Below are 17,967 nucleotides of genomic sequence, written 5' to 3' on the forward strand. Positions count from 1 at the left end.
AACAAAAACTATGGATATTGGATTTTGCCTCAAAGAAATTGAAAGTGTCAAAAGTGACATTACCAAGAAACGAGAACAATTTGACATAATTTATACAAGGACAATAGATATTGCAGGAGTACCACAGCCGAGAAGGAAGAGGAACAATGTAGGCGACACAAAATCTCAGTACCAACGTATATATTGTGAAGTTATAGACAACATCATAAGCCAACTGTCTTCACGTTTTGAAAACCTTGAGGCCCTACGATTTGTTGAATTGCTCGATAGCGGGAAATTTCGCATGTATGCTGCTACATTTCCAGAAACTGCCTTCTCATCGCTTATGCAACTGTACATCCAGCATTTTGACAAAACCTTGTTGCACACCGAGCTCAGTATTGCCTATTCTCGGGATTGTTTCCGCAATAAGAGTGTAAAGGACATCTTGAAGTACATTGTAAACAACGAATTACAACAAGTGATGCCCGAACTCCACAAACTGTGTCTGCTAGTACTGACTATACCAGCCACAACAGCGTCAGTTGAAAGATCGTTTTCAACGCTGAAACGTATCAAGACATTCGCCAGGAACAGCATGGGTCAGGAAAGGTTGTCAGCCCTTGCTCATTTGTCCATTGAGAAGAAACTATTAAAGGAACTCAAAATGGATGAAACTAAATTTTACGATTGTGTGCTTAAACATTTTCTAGAGAAGAAAAGAAGAATGGAGTATGAATATCGTCACTAAGGGTGGCATCCAATGGACCAAGAGTTTGGAATTTATTGTGGTGAGTACATCGTCTATGCATGTGTTTCTTTGCTTTGAAATGAATTTTCTATTGTTTGTGTTTAACTTTTTATTTAGTGTTTAAGTTACTCCAATGCGGTTTTTAGGGTACCCAAAAATACTAAATTACATCATGCATCTAAATCGGTTTGGTCACCGTTTGACCATATTAAATAATAATGAACAAATAAAGGTACTAATAAGTAAGTAAGAGATTCCGTCTCCCTTTAGTCGTATGCGGAAAGTTCGCATATGCAAAACGTTTAATATCATATGAATAACGTTACCTGGATTTTTTTAAAAAGTAAATGTGACGTTTGCGGATCATATGGTTTATTTTTAGTACAGTCACTTTATTACGATATTTTGACAAATCCAGCGACTGGGTAAATGAGGCTATAAACCTTGAATCTTTCCCCTCGGCATGTCGTTGTACTACATGTTTTGTTGTACTGAAACATTGCTTGCCTCCTTCGTAATACTACGCTTCGCTACTGGTAGGTACAGTCCCTATTAGCCTATTTATGTTAAACTTTATATTATTTGGCAACCTGGAAAGGTCATTATCGAAATATTGCTATTTGATGTTGCTCGAAGTTCTTTTTTGTTCGTTGCAGTTTCAAGATACCATCCGTTTTCTGTTACTTATAGCTTTTGGGTGAGGGGGGCAAGTGCCTCTGTGTACCCTACCATAATATGTGCCAATGCGACACAATATATTAAAAATTTGCCCCCTCTAGGATTGACTTCGCCCCCCCTCCCCTTACAAAGAATTCCTGGCTACGGACCTGATTGAATAGCTTCTTTGGTCATTATTTACATGACAGCTCTTCTCATTGATTGAAGAGAAGAATGAAAGGATGTGGAGGGGAGAAACGCCTGTCCTGTAAATCGTACATTAATTATATTTTCAGCACAATTTCTCAACAAACGCACATAAAGTAAAGTAACAGTGCAATTGTTAATTAGTGTTCGCTACCTACGAGATGTTCAAAGTATTATTTTCGGGACGATGATTCAACTTCAAAGCTAATAAATCTTATCTTGCACTCAATATTCAGTGAAGCAATACTTAGAAACTGAGTTCCGATTGTGTAAAGGTTTTTGAAAGTTGCATACGTGATGATACGGAAGGCGAGTGTGGAAGATAAGGCCAGAGGAGCAACCACGAATTTTTATCTGGAGGGAGAAAGTACTAGGATAAACGTACCAATAATAATAATAGTAATAATAATAACTTTAATAATGGCATTATTATTACTAGTGGTAGTAGTAGTAGTATCAAAGACGTTATTACGCAAAAGGGAGGTAGATGTCTGTGCTAAAGCATTTATTTGGAACAAACGATTTGAAATATTTTTTCAACACCAGAAATTTTACATTAGCTAATAATTGAAAACAAGCACACAAACTGTATTTTTGAATGGCAGAAAATGAATGATAAATGCATGCCGAAGATATTTTTTTTGTACATATAACATGTATAACTTTCATATGTTTTACACATATGCAACATGGAGCGACATAAAATAAGAAAATACATATCCAAGATGCTAACACTAAATTATGTACGTATTCAAAGTTTTTTTTCATTACATATATACAAAACATATTATTTAAATACATCACATTAGAAAAAACAATTGTATTGCGAGCGATGCGAGAAAGAAAATTTTTTGATCCAATTTTTGCAATTTAAAACAATATTGATTTAATAAGGAACAAATAATATCACATGGCGCCAAGGCATTTTCTCTTTCACATTTTTTTTAAAAATTAGATTATTTGGCGCCCATGGCCGACTCCCGACGCCCCCTAGCTACGTCTCTGAACTTGACGAGACTGAGAAAAGCTGACACTGCAAGCGAAGCGAGCAAGAAAATTTTACGAAATGTATTTTTATTTGTATAAAATTTGAAATAGAAGGGGGCAATTTCTCCTCTGTGACCCCTGCAGGTGCCTTTGGCCATGTTTGCCCCCCTAGAATTGACTTCCGTCGAAGGTTGGGGGACAATGCCCCTGCCCTCCCCTGTGGTTGCACCACTAAGTAAGTCCGAAATTTGGAGGAACAAATTGAATCAATCCAGCTACAGCAAATTTTTGGGAAGCGATGATCACTTTATTCCAGGCGATTTTCTTCTATTATTATTGCACGTGGCAAGAGCACAAACAGGTTGATTTGTTCTCATTCTACCGGCATTCAAGAAAAAGTGTGTCTGTCCTCTCAATGACGTCATAGCGCGCACAGAATCATGGGAGAAAATCTCGGAACCTCGGGAATGGCCTACCTCATAAAGGTACCTTGCCATTAGTATACTAAGCAGACTGCCACCTGGGAACCACGTATAGAACGAAGAAGTTCGTAGCTATGTTCTTTTATTGGTTTTACTGTACTTTCAAGTTTCGTGAACAAAGTTTACGAATATTAAACTACTTTTTTCTTTACAGGAATGAAATGATCTAAAGCGAGTTAGTGACATTTCGTGACTTAAGTTTTTAGTGATCAAAGTTAACACTTACTTAAATCAAAGTGTATAACTAATTTAGAAGCGCAGATGAAACACTACAGCAATTATACTCTGGTTTAAATCGTTAAAATTGTATCTCTAAATGTGAATTTGAAATGCATGTCATTGGTTTTACTGCTCATCTTGAAAGGATGGAAATGAAAACCAATGAAGGGACAACGTACACTCCTGTTCACATAAAGTGGTACGTTTTATAAACGTTAGATCCAAGTTCCGATTTCATCATGGTACTCCCAACGGCGAAAGAAACAATAGGCGAATTGTCCACCACCATTTTAATTCGGTCTGCATCACACATTGTGATGACAATAAATTGAAGTAATGACGGCAATAAGCAGAGAACAATGCCTGCTTCGAAGCAACATAATTTCATTCCTCAAAACAACACAGAATGTAGAATAAAAAAGGGCCCAAGTTCCTTTTGTTTTATTGCGATTTCATCATGCTACGAATGCAATTTTGGTAACAGTATCATACATTGGAGACACATTTCTTCAATGTTACACAAGAAACTACTTACGGAAATGAGTTTCTCCAAGGTTTACAACGTTCGTCGAAGTATTTTCTTTCGTGGAATATATTTGACCGGGAAATCATGTATTTTTCAAGAGAAATATCTCACCGACGTAAAATTGTCATTGCTTTCATTTGCTTGTCCTACGACAACCGGATGCTGCGCACGTTTGATGACGTAAGCCCCTGTCAGTGTTTCAACCTCCCCCCCCTTTTTTTTTTTTTACTAAGCTTGCCTAACGTAACCAAACCTAACCTAACCTTATCGGAAATGGTTTGTGGGGCTATCCGTCAGCTACCCAGGCTATACGTCAACTTCCCGTGCATAATGTATAATTTCCACCAGTGACGAACACGATAGTAGGTATTTTTCGGTGAAGGTTGAAACACCGCATACCCACAACATGAGTCAAGATGTGCCCACCATATTGTGTGTTCCGGAAGCGAAGAAAGGAATAAAAAAAAGCCCTCAGAATGTGAAAAATTGCGTTTGTTTTCGTGTAAAAAGCATAATGGCACCTTGAACTATGTTCCACAATACACAATTGTAAGTACGAACCATGTGAAACACAAAATATCCGATCTATGAAACTGGTACCGCAATTTTTACATGGTTTGATTTCGATGTATGTCTCTTAACACATACTGCGGAGTTTTAGCGATTACTTAAGATTTTGTTCAATATATGCTTTCGTGGTTAGGTTAGGTTCCCTTAGCATTAACATAAAGTCCCTAAATGCATTATACTAAGGTTCCGATTTACTTCTACATTCATTCCCATGCTTCTACGCTATTTACTGTTGCTTGTCGATGGAGAATATCTTGTCCATGAGAAGTGCGTAAGGTAATTTTCAAGTTGTTTTTTTCAACATAAATAACTTTTTTCGAGTCCAGACAGTGCTCATTACTTTAAGGAAGGTTCAAATTTCGTGTGACAATGATTTCCAAAATTCTACAATAATTAGTCTTTGTGCTAGGAGAAATCATAAAACAATGTGAACCGTTACCTAAAAAAGTAATTAAAATAGCGGTGGACAATTTGCCTACCATTATCTTTGCCGTTGACTGTACACAGCCATAGTTAAATCCTTTTTTTTTTTTTCATGGTTCCATTTTTATTTATGTCTGTTAACACATACTTCGGAGTTTTAACGATTAGCCTACTTGCTGCATGTTTGGTTGAGAAATTTTTTTCATTTCCATATACTGCTCTATATAGTTCTTCGGAACGACTTAAGATGACCGGACCCATATCCGATTTTCTTCATATTTGGCATACTCACTAATTGAGGCCTAATAATGAATCTGGGCTTAATTGAAGATAATGGGAGTGTTCCCTGATTTGTTTGAAATTTTGTATACTTTCTACATGAGGCCTCCTGAACACGAATCTGATATTAGAATTTCCCGGTCACGTCTGTAACTTGAAAATTTCATGTAACGTTAGGTTAGGTTATTATGAAAAGCAATATATTACACCTTACACACGTAATATCCAAATTTCAAACAGTGACCGGGACATCAGAACCTCTGATACTTCATCTGGAAAACTTATTTGGTTAGTACATTCTCTAGTAAATAAATCTGAGAACACTCCCGTCACCTTCAATTGGTCCCGAATCTGAAGTTAAAAGTTGTCGGAAACGTCTAGAAATTGCAAAATAAGCTAAAATAAGGCGTTAGTTTTCGGAATGGAAACTGTCTATTTTTGCGAATTTTTGTTTCACAAGGAAATACATATATATTCCTGACACTACGATGACACCAAATTTAACTATGTTTACCTAACCTAACCGAAACTAACCTAACCACACGTGAATGGTTCGTGGGGCTAGCGTCAATGATTCACAATTATTTTGCAATTTCTAGATCCTGATAGTACCACGACACCAAATTTTAACTATGTTTGCCTAACCTAACCACACGTCAATGGTTCGCAATTATTTTGCAATTTCTAGATGTTTCCGACAAGTTTTAACTTCAGATTCGTCATTAGCAGGCCTCAATTAGTAAGAATGTCAAATATGAAGAAAATCGGTTGAAATAAACCTTGTTGATTTCATTCTGTGGCCTCTGTTCAGTTTTCATTTGATCCACCCTAGTACATATGTTTAAATAATAATTATCTCAATACCGTCAGTAAAGTAATACAAGAAATTATCATAATTTGAGTTGTAGGGCTATATTTAAACACTCATTTTAAGGAATAAAATTTCAATTTCAGAACAACAACAAAGCAAATTAAATTTACTTATTTCCTGCTAATTTACTGAAAATATCTAGAGCATTGTTTACAACCCTAGCAAATCATCCTATTCACGAGCACACCAATGTTTCAGATAATTTCAAGCTTTCATTTGAACATAAATGCAGAAGCACATTGTCAATACCAATGATCTAAGTGGACCATTTGAAAATGTCTCCCTCCCTCCCCCCAAACACTGACCACAAGACAAAATGAAGTGGAGGGGAGATGCCAGTCTTCCGCACTGAAAAACACATTCCAAAGAGTCTGATATGTTTCCATTAGATAACATATTTTGATAGTTGATAAGTGAGTATGGGTGCCATCCCACTGAAAAATGAGAGGACATTCTGGGTGAATCATAACACCTCACACAAGATTCAAACCCAGCACCATTGACTTGTGTATGTACATTTAAAAATATGATAATGTAAAAACACCTTAATATTAGATGGTTAGCTTTCTTGTCATGTTAAACTTAACAGTAAAACTAGGGTGGCTGAATGAACTTCTGGTTTTCTAACTAATGCTTACATTCATTCTTGTTTCAATGTGTTCTCACAAACCCCTTTCCTTGTCTGTGCAAAATGATGTATAGCTATGTCGTTTTCTTATTTTATGTTGTTCTACTTCTCTGGACTGTAATCGTGAGGATGAATGAATGATCTTATAATATTGATGAAGGAACAGATATAAATGAAATGCCATGACTTCAGAACCAAAAACATTCAGTGACAAGATTGTAATTCTTACACTCAATGCACCAGGGCAAACCATTTTGGACATGAGAGAGATGTCTTCTCAAGAATTCTATTTCCTTTAATTATCCTGTATTCTATTCTATACATGTTACCACAGTGCAGATCCCACTGAGCTGCTGTTTCTGACAGAAATAGGTTAGTCAACGATCAAGATAATATATCTTTTGACTATTATCAACACTTCAAAAGCTACAAAAGCAATGTGTATCCTGGACCTTTTGACAATTGCAGTAAATGGGATGGGGTAGGTGCAGAAAACATCAAAAGTATTATCAGGACTATTTGGGGCTGCTTTTGGGAGTGCCAGGATATGCAAGGAGTGCAGCAGTGTTGTTGTCTGGAAACTGGCATTTCTTGCTACTGGATAGGTTTTGGAGCAAAGATTGCAGACTTCTCATGCTCCACAAAGGTGGAAAAATAATATTTTCCCTTGCATACCTTGTTTCTGCAGAAGGCAGACCGGTGCCTTTCAGTCATGTGTATGTGGCCCGTGTGTTAAGGGCATGTAACAGTGAATGTGCCAGAAAAGCAACTCTAACTGTTTTTATCTTATTTCCTTATGCTGTATCAGGCAACTCAAACTGTTTTTGTCTTATTCCCTTATGCTATATCAGGATTTAAGAGGCACAGTGAACGGGGAAATGGTACGATGTAAACCATGCCTGAATTAATGTATCAAATTCTAGGTCAGTTACGTCTTCAAATTGAAATGATAACTCAATTATACTTGTATTTGCGAGCATGAAGTAATATGCTTTACCTTTTTCTTTTGCAGATATGAAGAAAATATTAAAAAGAAATGGATGTAAACAAAATTATTAAGGCCGAGCCCATAGATTTTGAAAGTAATGAAGGAAACGAGGAAGATGCATGCAAAGACTTCAGCGAGGCATTACAGAATGTTAAAGTTGAAATCACAGAATATGATAGTCAGGAAGAAAAAGAAAAAGCAGTAAATGCAGTGGAAAGTACTGAAACTCCAGAACCAGTTTTTGTGCCTTGCAACTATGTAAAACAAGAAGATGGCTTTGTTAACGATGTAAAAGAAGGCTATGGGATTAGCGATACAAATGATTCAGATTGTTCAGAATCCAGGTAAGGGTAGTCATTGATTATTTGTACAGTGTTATCTTAGCAAAATGAAGCAATGGAAGTTTTATTTTTATTTTCTCTTGCATGCTTGAACATTTTCTTGACCTAGTAAAATTCTGCATGAGATGGTTCAGGCTGTCCACAATTTTTTTCAAACCTTCATTTCTTTGTTCCTTTTGATTGCTGGTGATATATAGTCCTTGAGGCATTAATTCTACAAACATTAGGCTGATTTCAATATGATGTCCCCCCTCTCTTCAAAACATAATTGATAGATACAAAAGGAAATCCAAGAGTAAAAAAAATGAATACTGAATGTTTCATGACATGATATTGTCGTAGAGGAAATACCATGAGAATCTGAGTTATAAAGAAGGAAGGACAGTAGTCATGTAGTAGTCATTTCAGACCATGGTAAAAACCATTGTTAATATGTTAAGGATGATTACCGAGCATGAATTAGTACCTATATGTTGAAAAACTTTACCAACTGTCTAAGATGTCATGCATCTTATTGTATCAATGTTTAATTTATAAGGTATTATGATTTATTCAGAATGCTTTGCAGTGGATTTAATTTTGGTAGAGTTAGGAAAACTCTCGGGTGATTGCTGATACAGGAGAAAAACTAACAGAGTCAAGTTAATGGTTGTGTAATAAATTAATAACGGTTAATGGCGTTCATGTATCATGCTCCCTGTGCTTGCACCAATCATTCACATGACAAATCAATAGTAGGACATCCTTTTATTAATACCAAGAGTCACCATAACACTTAATAGAACACAAAATGGCTCATATGAGACATAAAAGATAGGCAAAGACACAGTGACAAAGTAAGCCAAACAAAAATGTTTGTTGTATAAACAACACTACTAAATGTGATTGATAATATCTCGAAGTTTTGTTCCTTGAAGCTGATCAGTGGCGATTGATTCATGTTGAATTGTTGGACATTTTTAACTACTGTTTTTGGTTTCTATATGCACCTTCGTTTCAGAGATTGGTGCTGTCTACATTCTTAGGGTGGTGTATTTGTTTCTATCTTGTCATTTGTGAGTAATTCTTCAACACAGCACAAAGTTAAATAAAAACAGTACCTGGGAGGATTACTTATCAGTGGCTGAGTGGTCTGGTCAACACCTGTTTTTGGGTGTGGGCAATTTTTGGTTAAACTTATTTTATTTTTTTAAAAAAAAATAGCATGTGAAATTGTCATCTAACATCTAAGCACTGGCCATGATATATGTCCATACACAACGATTCTAATACTCATGCCATTTCTTCAAAACTACTGAGGATATTCTATTTCGCTTTTCATTTTCCATTTACATACATATGAAGCTATGTCATATTTGAATTACAACACAGCACAATCATTGTACTTGCCAAAAACTGTTAAAAAAATGATATGTATTATTAGGCACGGGCTTTCCAATGGTTGGGCAAAGGTTCAGATATTCACAGGAAGTGAACTCTTGATCTCTCCAAATAGTGAATTTTAATGTGAAAAATACACTCACTAGAAACCATGAAATCTTCATATAGTAGTAGACTGTGTTCTTAATTTATTTAGATCATGAGCTTCAGGAAAGAGATGGTATTAGAAGTAAATTCTGTGGTTGCAGGGGAAGAATGTACATTATAAGTTGAATGAAAATGATCAGTTCCATGTTGGTAGTTGGATGTAAAGTTTTTCTGCTGGGATAAATCGATTTAATGTATGAGGGAAGCGGGAACAAAGGAATATGAGATTGAGACCTTTTTTTGTATGGTCTGGTTTCAAAATATGGATGCAAAGAAAAATACCCATGCCACACAGGCCTATCATGTTGAATGCTTGACTCACGATCTTGTTATTGAAGGTTCTGGGTTCAAGGGTTCAAGTCCTGACCAGGTGATGGGTTAATCTCTGGTTAAATTATAGTTTGTGTTCAGTCATGAGTTTAATCTAATTGTAACCCATCTTTATCATCATGATTAACATTCAGAAATAGAAATCCAATATAAAATAAGTAAAAAGAAAAAATACAAATGCAAATACAAATGAGATAGTGTTGCATTGTATCCAGCTGAGATGGATTGAAATGCAGAGAAGGATTTATTTATTAACTGTAAAATTATAGGTGAATGGAACGAAAGAAATCCAGGATGCATAATAAATTAACAATATTGAAAGGAATAGGAACGCTCATGAGAACCAATGTTGTATATTCAAAGGTATGCTGCATTTTCACAAAATGTATGTATGTAAAGTTCATAGATTCTGATGAGAGTTTCTTTTCTTCTATAGTTACCCAAACAGTGTGTGAAGATCTCGGTTAATTGTGCATATATTTTTTCAGGTGCACCAAAAGCACTCCATTTGAAATACATAAAAATCCCAGTGAGGAGACCACCAAAAACAGAATGGAGGATTTTCATTCAGATGTCAATAGCAATAATTGTTCGGAAGAAACATTAAATGCTACTGAAGAATGTACCAGGTCATACCTATGGCAGATAAATATGATGTTGATGAAACATGGTACAGTGCAAACTGCAGCACTGCCGTATATGAATGTTTATTACAGAAATATGTTTCCCCAAGATGATGAACAGAAATTGATGCATTCTTTCTCATGTAAGATTTGTGGTCAAACGTTTTCCTCCAAAGACGAATCTTCGAGTCACCAAAAAACTCACCATAAGGAAGGACCACATACATGCGAATTCTGTGGAGAGACTTTTCCTTCAAAGGGAAAGCTTGGATATCACAAGAAGACACATACTGAGCTAAATGATCACGTTTGCGAGATATGTGGAAAGTCGTTTTCCAGAGGTCACTACTTAGTCAAGCACAGATATCACCATAAAAAGGACAAAGTGTATTCTTGTAATGAATGTGGCAAGACATTTTTCGAAAGAGGTTATCTTTTGATTCACACAAAGACTCACACAGCCGAACGTCCGTTCAAGTGTGAGGTGTGCGGTAAATGTTTTTCAACTAGAGATTATTTTACGAAACACCAAAAGAGACATTCCAGGGAACGTTCACATGCATGTGAATCTTGCGGAAAATCATTTTTCGAGAGAAATAAACTTGTAAATCATCAAAGGATTCATACAGATGAACGCCCATATGTTTGTGATGTATGCGGGAAAATGTTTAGAGAAGGTGGTCACCTTCGTGTTCACAAGAAATGTCATAAAAGTGATTCATAATATTAAAGAAAACTGTATGAAACTGGTCAAGACATTACCTACAATTTTAATTTTTGCTCCATACTTCTCTTCTTATTAATAGTCACTTTCAAACAACAACTCTCTGATCTTGTCAGGAATTCATAGCAATAATTACCATATTTGCTGGCATATAAGAGACACCCCCTTTTTTGGACACATTTTTGAGGAAAAAGCTTTATCACTTAATATTATAATTAATATAGTATTTCAAATATAAAGTACTTTAATCTTCTTTGCTACACACTGCAAGAAAATTGTCTAACGTAGAACAGAGAAAATTATTCAGAAATGGAGGTGATCAAAAACTGAGTATTGGCATATAAGACACATCCTGTTTCTCAGACCTATTTTTAAAGGGAAAATTGCATCGTATATGCTGGCAAATATGGTATATATTTTCTCAAATGCACATACTCGCAGGCCCGGATTTCCCAATAGGCCTCATAGGCCTGGGCGTAAAGCGGCACTTTGGTAGAGCGGCACGATTGTTTGTTTTAAGTTTATAAGGAATACCTAATTCTCGGATTGCCTCTTTTTTTTCTCCGGACACACGAATGGAATGACTTAATGTAGTTGTATTGTAAATATAAGTTAATGAAGAATATTTCTTAAGAGAGATAGGCTAGCAGGGCTCGGAGCTAGTTTACTAATTTGTTGTTTTAATTACTGACGTTGTTGTTTCTAATGTACAGTATTGTGCTGAGCTTTTGTCAGACAACCAGTGACTGATTAAGGTGAGTGCATTAGGTCCATTCCTGAAATAGGCCCAGGTGAAAACAGACGAGAATTTTCTGAAAGCTGAACAGTTTTCTTTTGCTATATTAACCTGAAAATAAATGAAATTTGGAGCCCCAATTTTGGATGCCTAGACACAGCGTTACTTATTATACAGTTACTATACAGCATCAGGCCCAATTTCGACTTAATCCGGCCCTGAAGACAACACCAACTTGGCTGCGTTCCAGGAACACCGTTCCTTGTTATTTGAGAATTAAACTGTCGGCGCAAGCATTATTAAAGGGGTTTCGCATTGTACTATTCTATGTACTGTTAGTTGCTTGAGAATATTATTCTAGAAGTAGGTGGTGTGTCGCGTCTCGCGTGTAACAGTGTCCGACGTGCGTTTGTTGGGTAAGTTTAAAACGTCATTACGCTCATTATGAGTGATCAAAGAGTAAGACTCAGTGGGTCACAATACAAAAAGAGAGAAGCGGAGAAAGATGAAAAGCATAAAGCATTTCTCAAGAAGGTTCCAAAAATCAGTTCCATTTTTGTATGATGGTATGTACCTATCACTTAAATTAAAAATAAAAGTCTTCTCTGAAAAACAAAGTAAATGTTAAAATGTAATTTATATAATTTATGTCATATCGCTTTCTTATATTTTTGTATGTAACTATCATTTAATTAATACTGCATGCCGTTAATAGTTAAAATAGTAATACAGAAATTTTTTTTTTCTCATTTTGATAAACGGTATTGGGGGGCGGCAGAGCTTGTTTGGCCTAGGGGAGGCAAAGAGGTAAATCCGGCCCTGCATACTTCTCTCTTTCTCTTAACTGTATCAAAGTTTAGTTTTTAATACAAAGTTGGTCTGTGATAAAAAGTTCCAAGTTCATATTTGGCATTCTTTATCTCTGGTAATTGACAACGGTTACTGTGTATAGTATATTGAGTATGATTATTGTAGGAGCATACAATAACTTAATAAAATATTTTTATTAGAACAGCATTGTAACAATGATACATGTGCTTTAATTGAAATATAACAGAATGCCATAATGAAGTGTTACTTTATAATTTACTTAATTAAATTGGAAACTTTTTTTATGTATTCTAAAGCTGCTATGTCTGTATCTACATACAGACATAATAATTTCATCTAAATGCTAAACACATATTTTAAATTTTGACTCTGATTTCTGAAATTCCGTTGCCATTAATCGTTAATTTTATATCACGTAGACATTAGCGAACATTAGGGAGCCATGGTGGTTCATCCAGTAGACTGTTAAGTGGAAAACGCAGGTTGGATTCCCACAGTTTACTTCTTTTCAATTATTTTTTTTTTTTTGGGAGGGAGTGGGTAAAAGTTATCTGGAACATGGTCTGATTACACCATCTCCACATTGGCATGGTGCAGTGAGCATGGGGTAACATTATCTTTTAAGCATAATTTGATTTTGCTCTTTTAGAAATACTTATTCTGAGGCAACGAACAAGATTGTTTTTTCTTTTGCAAAACTGCAATAATATTAATTTGGTAAGGAACCATATCATTTACTCTTTTCAAGCTTTCTAAATTTTCTTTTTCAATGCCCTCTTTCATCAGTATCCAGGAAACTGCCCCATTTCCATAGTTATAATTCTGGACTGATTTGATCAACAAATTGAAAGGTTTTTCCTGAATGATGGATAGTTTTCATGAAATACATAGCAACATAGGAAGTGCAGAAATATCTAGCAGGTTTTGGGATTATGATTGACTAATTTACGTAGATTTCTTATATTGGAGTTTATTTGCTTGCGTGGCACTGCCTGACATCAAGGAACAAATTAGGAAGTACTTAGTCAATCTCTTTATAGTATAATAATTACATTTTTTTTATTACAACTTGCTTAAGGCCCTGGAAAGAGTTTTTGGGTAGATATAAGTCCAAAAGTGACAGCGTGACAGCATGGAGGGAAAAATTTTGGTGTGTTGCAGTGGTTGCCAGTTCAAAATTTACCACATTCTACAGATCCGAAATAAAATTGGAAAATGTTACAAGATGAACTTGACTGATTTATTCACTTTATTGACGCATTTTAAAATTTGTTGTTTGTGGTATGAAGTTGAGCATTTTTTACTGAACGGAATCATCTGATGCATTTCTCTATATAAATTATCATTATAAGGGAACCTCTACCTTTCAGGTAAAAAAAAAAAAAAGTGCTCCCCTGTGCTATGCACCACGCCATGAAGGCGTATAGCAGGTGTGGGTTTAGGGCCCCACACTTTCTTGATCACGGCCGAAGGTGGGGGTGATGTGATCAGCACCATGTCCCAGGCTGCCTTTACCACCCAGAGTTTCCTCCAGTTACCTACTTTATATGATGCTGGGTGGGTGCTGGAGCTGCTTGAACAGGTGGAAAAAATCCAGGTTTTCCCTCGCTGGAGATCGAACCCAGGTCTCTCACATGGTAGTCAGACGCCCTAACGACTGAGCTACCGCGGCTACCCTTCAGGACATCATTTAATGCATTTAAGTGCTTCATTAGCCTTTTATATATTTTAAGCATTTTCAAATTTCTTTTCTGTCAGTTGGCAGATTGTCTGATTAGTTAGGGTTCTGGTGTATTTTGGGTACTTGGAGGAAAATATTAAATGGATAGAAATCGCTGTTAAGGCATAATATTAAAAAGTTACAAATGCACATTTAATCTGGGCATATTATATAGAATAGGGTGTGTTTTTTGTATAGAAAATTACTTTATTGTGTACAAGGTACATCAAAAACCAATATACAGCATATATAAATTACTGATAGTGAAACAACAATGAAAATCGTGACTGGAAAATTTCAATCAAGAAATTAAATGCAGATTTAAATGAGCTCAGACAAGATGAAGTGACAGCATCATTGAAATAGAAATTAACGTGGTTCTGTGTGATGCATGTGCTGCTTCATTTCACCTAAGAACGGCCTCTGTTACCATAAGCTTGAGTGGGTTGCCTATCCTTGAGCTTGATGGAATCCCACAGCCAATCAATGTTCACCTTAACAGCCCTGGGGTTCAAGTTGGGCAACTGCAACGAGAAGCAACACATTCATAAGTACCTAGTCTTACCATAAATACTGTCAGAAAGTTTTATCACAAATCATTATTCAAAATGGCCACGCTTAGCATGCACTCATTCCGTAAGTCTTTGTGGCCACGCATCAATTGAATTACGCAACACATCGACTGGAAAATGAGCAACTGCCTTCAGAAGAGACCGCTTTAAACTTTCAATATTGGGATGTCTCTTCTTGCAAGCCATCTCCTGAAGCTTGGGCCACAATTTGTAGTCCAAAGGGTATAGGTCCTGACTTGCAGAAGGCCAATCCGAAGTGGAAATTAAGTCTGGTACATTTGCCTCCAGCCACTGCTGTGTTGTTCGGGCCTCATATGTTGGGGCTGAATCCTGCTAGAAGCTCCAGTTCTGACCATGGAAGAGGGTGTTGTTGACATTCTTGACTAGTCTCTCAAGCACTGTCTGCTGGTACACTTTGGCTGATGTTTTTACACCTTTTTCACTGAAATGAGCTTGCCCTCATAGCAAATGTTCCAGACATCATTTCCACTTCAGATTGGCCTTCTGCAAGTCCGAACCTATACCCTTTGTACTACAAATTGTGGTCCAAGCTTCAGGAGATGGCTTGGAAGAAGAGACATCCCAATATTGAAAGCTTAAAGCGGTCTGTCTCTTCTGAAGGCAGTTGCTCATTTTCCAGTCGATGTGTTGCGTAATTCAATTGATGCGTGGCCACAAAGACTTACGGAATGTGTGCGTGCTAAGGGAGGCCATTATGAATATTGATTTGTGATTTTGATTTGTCATGCATCCATTTCAGTAATGTTATTAGGATATTAAAATATCTCTCAGCATTTTGTGTCAATTTACTTAAAACTTTGTGACAGTATTTATGGTAAGACTAGGTATATATTATAATAGATGATGATGTTATACAAAATAAAGCTAATGCATGCAAGGGCAGATTTAGGGACTGGGTCTATGACATGCCCCCCCCCCCCTTTTTAGTATGTAACAAAAAAAATCTTGCCAATTAAAATCCATCATTTTGATGATGATGCTGTTGTACACAAATGATTCTCAACACTGTCTTGTGCTGCAGTTAGGGATGATCTCCTTGGTATGACTGAAATAGTTGCATATTAAAGTAATTTTGGTTTACTTTATAGTTTAGCGAAGTTTCAAACCAGAGCAATTGTGTAACCAGTCTCCATAGTGGAGTGATATCAGTGTAGTGTGCTACGAAGACAGAGATCCCAGGTTTGAATCCTAGTAAAGACACTGATGTATATCATTGCATTTGTCCTATCATGCCTCATTCATCCCCTCACAATTAACCCAAAGGGTACAAAAGTGAAGTAAAATAACCAAATAGAAAGTACATGAGAAAAAGACTAAGAGTCTCATATCATTCTCTGCCTCATCTCAAGTCTCAAACAGTCTGGTTTTGTCTCATTTTTCAAAAGGCAGTATCTATATTGGAAATTTTAGGCAACCCCAAGATTTGTCTTATGTCCGTACCATTCTCTAGCTGTGGTGATTCGGTAGGAGTGATGTGAAGAAAATTGAAAAATACATTGAAATATAAATTTTTTGGACCAATGAGGATATATCAGGCAAGAGTTAGAACAACAAGACTACAGGGGAGAATTTTATTATCTTGGGCCACTCTCTTGAAATGTTTCTGGATGTGCCACAGCATGTGGGTCCTAATGCCTCATAGGTGAGTTACAAAGCCAGAGGTACTACATTGTGTGTGGCTGAGCTTGCACAGAATTAGAAGGATTCTTGGATAATTGTCCTGCTCATAGTAGTAGGAAGGAGTAATATCAAAGTTGTTGTCAAAAATTAATTGATGTGTGAAATCCAACATAGCTAACATTTTTAAAAAAAAGATTTTATTGGAGGGAAAACAGAGATTTATTTAGGTTACACCAGAAGACATTTGAACACATCCCGAAAGGCAACCTTTTCTTATATTTCTTTAAGATCTAAAAGAAATGGATTTCTTCTTCAAGCCAAATTAGCAGCAAGCTCCTGAGAGACACAAAACTAATCCAAAGCCTGCCCCAAACAATAACTGAAATGACAGCTGAGGTTTATTAGAAGCACATATGGAGGATTTAGAAAAATGAACAAAAAAACTGCCAGATTGATGATCAAACCAGGCAGATCCACAATTTAAATTAATACAAGGTGTTTTGAATATTCTTTCCATGGAAAAAAAAAAACCCTAATAAACTTTTGTGGGATGCTAATTGCTTCTGGAAATGCCCATCTCTAAAAGAAGAAAAGCACGGTGACGCAGAGTTCTTGTAACAATGGAGATGCATTTAGATGCTACGCATAAGAATTATTACTTGGGAAGTGTGGGACCCTATCCAGAGATGCATCAAAGGAAAACAGATGATGTTTATTACAACTGTAATCTACCTTCCACTGCATGACTAGTAAGCCCTTATTCTTATACGTACAAGAAAAGGCCAAAGGGCCAGAATTCAAAAGTAAGACTAACTATGCTAATCAAAGTACAAAATACAAACCTTCAAATAAGTTTATCATGCATGTTTTAGATGTGGAAACAAAAAATAAAACTAGTATAGAAAGTAAGTCTCTAATACATATATGTACTTTTGTAGAAATTTGTATTCTCCATATTTTAGTTTCTGACATTGCTTTTCTACCCCCTATAAATATGAGGCATAAAATACTTAAAAAAAACAACAAAAAAAAACTGTTTATCCTCACTCAGGATTTGAACTTTGAGGCAGGCAGAACCTCTTGCACTATGATACTTATCAGTGACAATATTTTATCTTAAGGACAGCGTTATACCAGTATTCTACTCATGGAAATCTCAACCGAAGATTCTCTCAAAACTATCCAGAAATGATACCTGCTACTAAAAATATAATTATGTATATATAAACAGGTGTTTTCATGACAGTACTGAAAAAGTTTTTCATCCTGTAGAGGACATCAAGGTAAACACCTTTTTATCAAATTGCGTATGTTTTCTCCATCCATTCATATGTTTCTTCTATTCAAGGAATTAG

The 17,967-nt window shown here is 36.1% G+C and overlaps 2 protein-coding genes across 4 annotated transcripts in view; one reads left to right on the forward strand and one right to left on the reverse strand.

Annotated features, from left to right (window-relative positions):
- The first annotated feature begins 3,051 nt into the window (after positions 1 to 3,051).
- On the forward strand, positions 3,052 to 12,894 carry LOC145986598 (uncharacterized). 2 transcript variants are annotated; one of them, XM_083120793.1, is made up of 3 exons: positions 3,052 to 3,127; positions 7,592 to 7,911; positions 10,254 to 12,894. In XM_083120793.1, exons 2-3 carry the CDS (start codon positions 7,616 to 7,618, stop codon positions 11,110 to 11,112), a joined length of 1,155 nt encoding a protein of 384 aa, XP_082976919.1. In that variant the 5' UTR covers positions 3,052 to 3,127; positions 7,592 to 7,615; the 3' UTR covers positions 11,113 to 12,894. The 2 variants fall into 2 exon arrangements, with proteins under 2 accessions (XP_082976919.1, XP_082976920.1); XM_083120794.1 differs by lacking the exon at positions 3,052 to 3,127 and adding an exon at positions 3,141 to 3,481.
- A 1,698-nt stretch (positions 12,895 to 14,592) lies between these two features.
- Positions 14,593 to 17,967, reverse strand: part of DNAlig3 (DNA ligase 3) — an 85,963-nt gene continuing 82,588 nt past the window's right edge. For both annotated transcript variants that reach the window (XM_083120795.1, XM_083120796.1), the window contains exon 24: positions 14,593 to 14,923. In XM_083120795.1, the coding sequence (XP_082976921.1) occupies positions 14,810 to 14,923 (114 nt within the window). In that variant the 3' untranslated portion in view covers positions 14,593 to 14,809. The remainder of the gene's footprint in view (positions 14,924 to 17,967) is intronic.

The sequence above is a fragment of the Lepisma saccharinum genome, chromosome 4 (assembly GCF_977018435.1).
Source record: "Lepisma saccharinum chromosome 4, izLepSacc3.1, whole genome shotgun sequence".
Lineage (NCBI taxonomy): Eukaryota > Metazoa > Arthropoda > Insecta > Zygentoma > Lepismatidae > Lepisma > Lepisma saccharinum.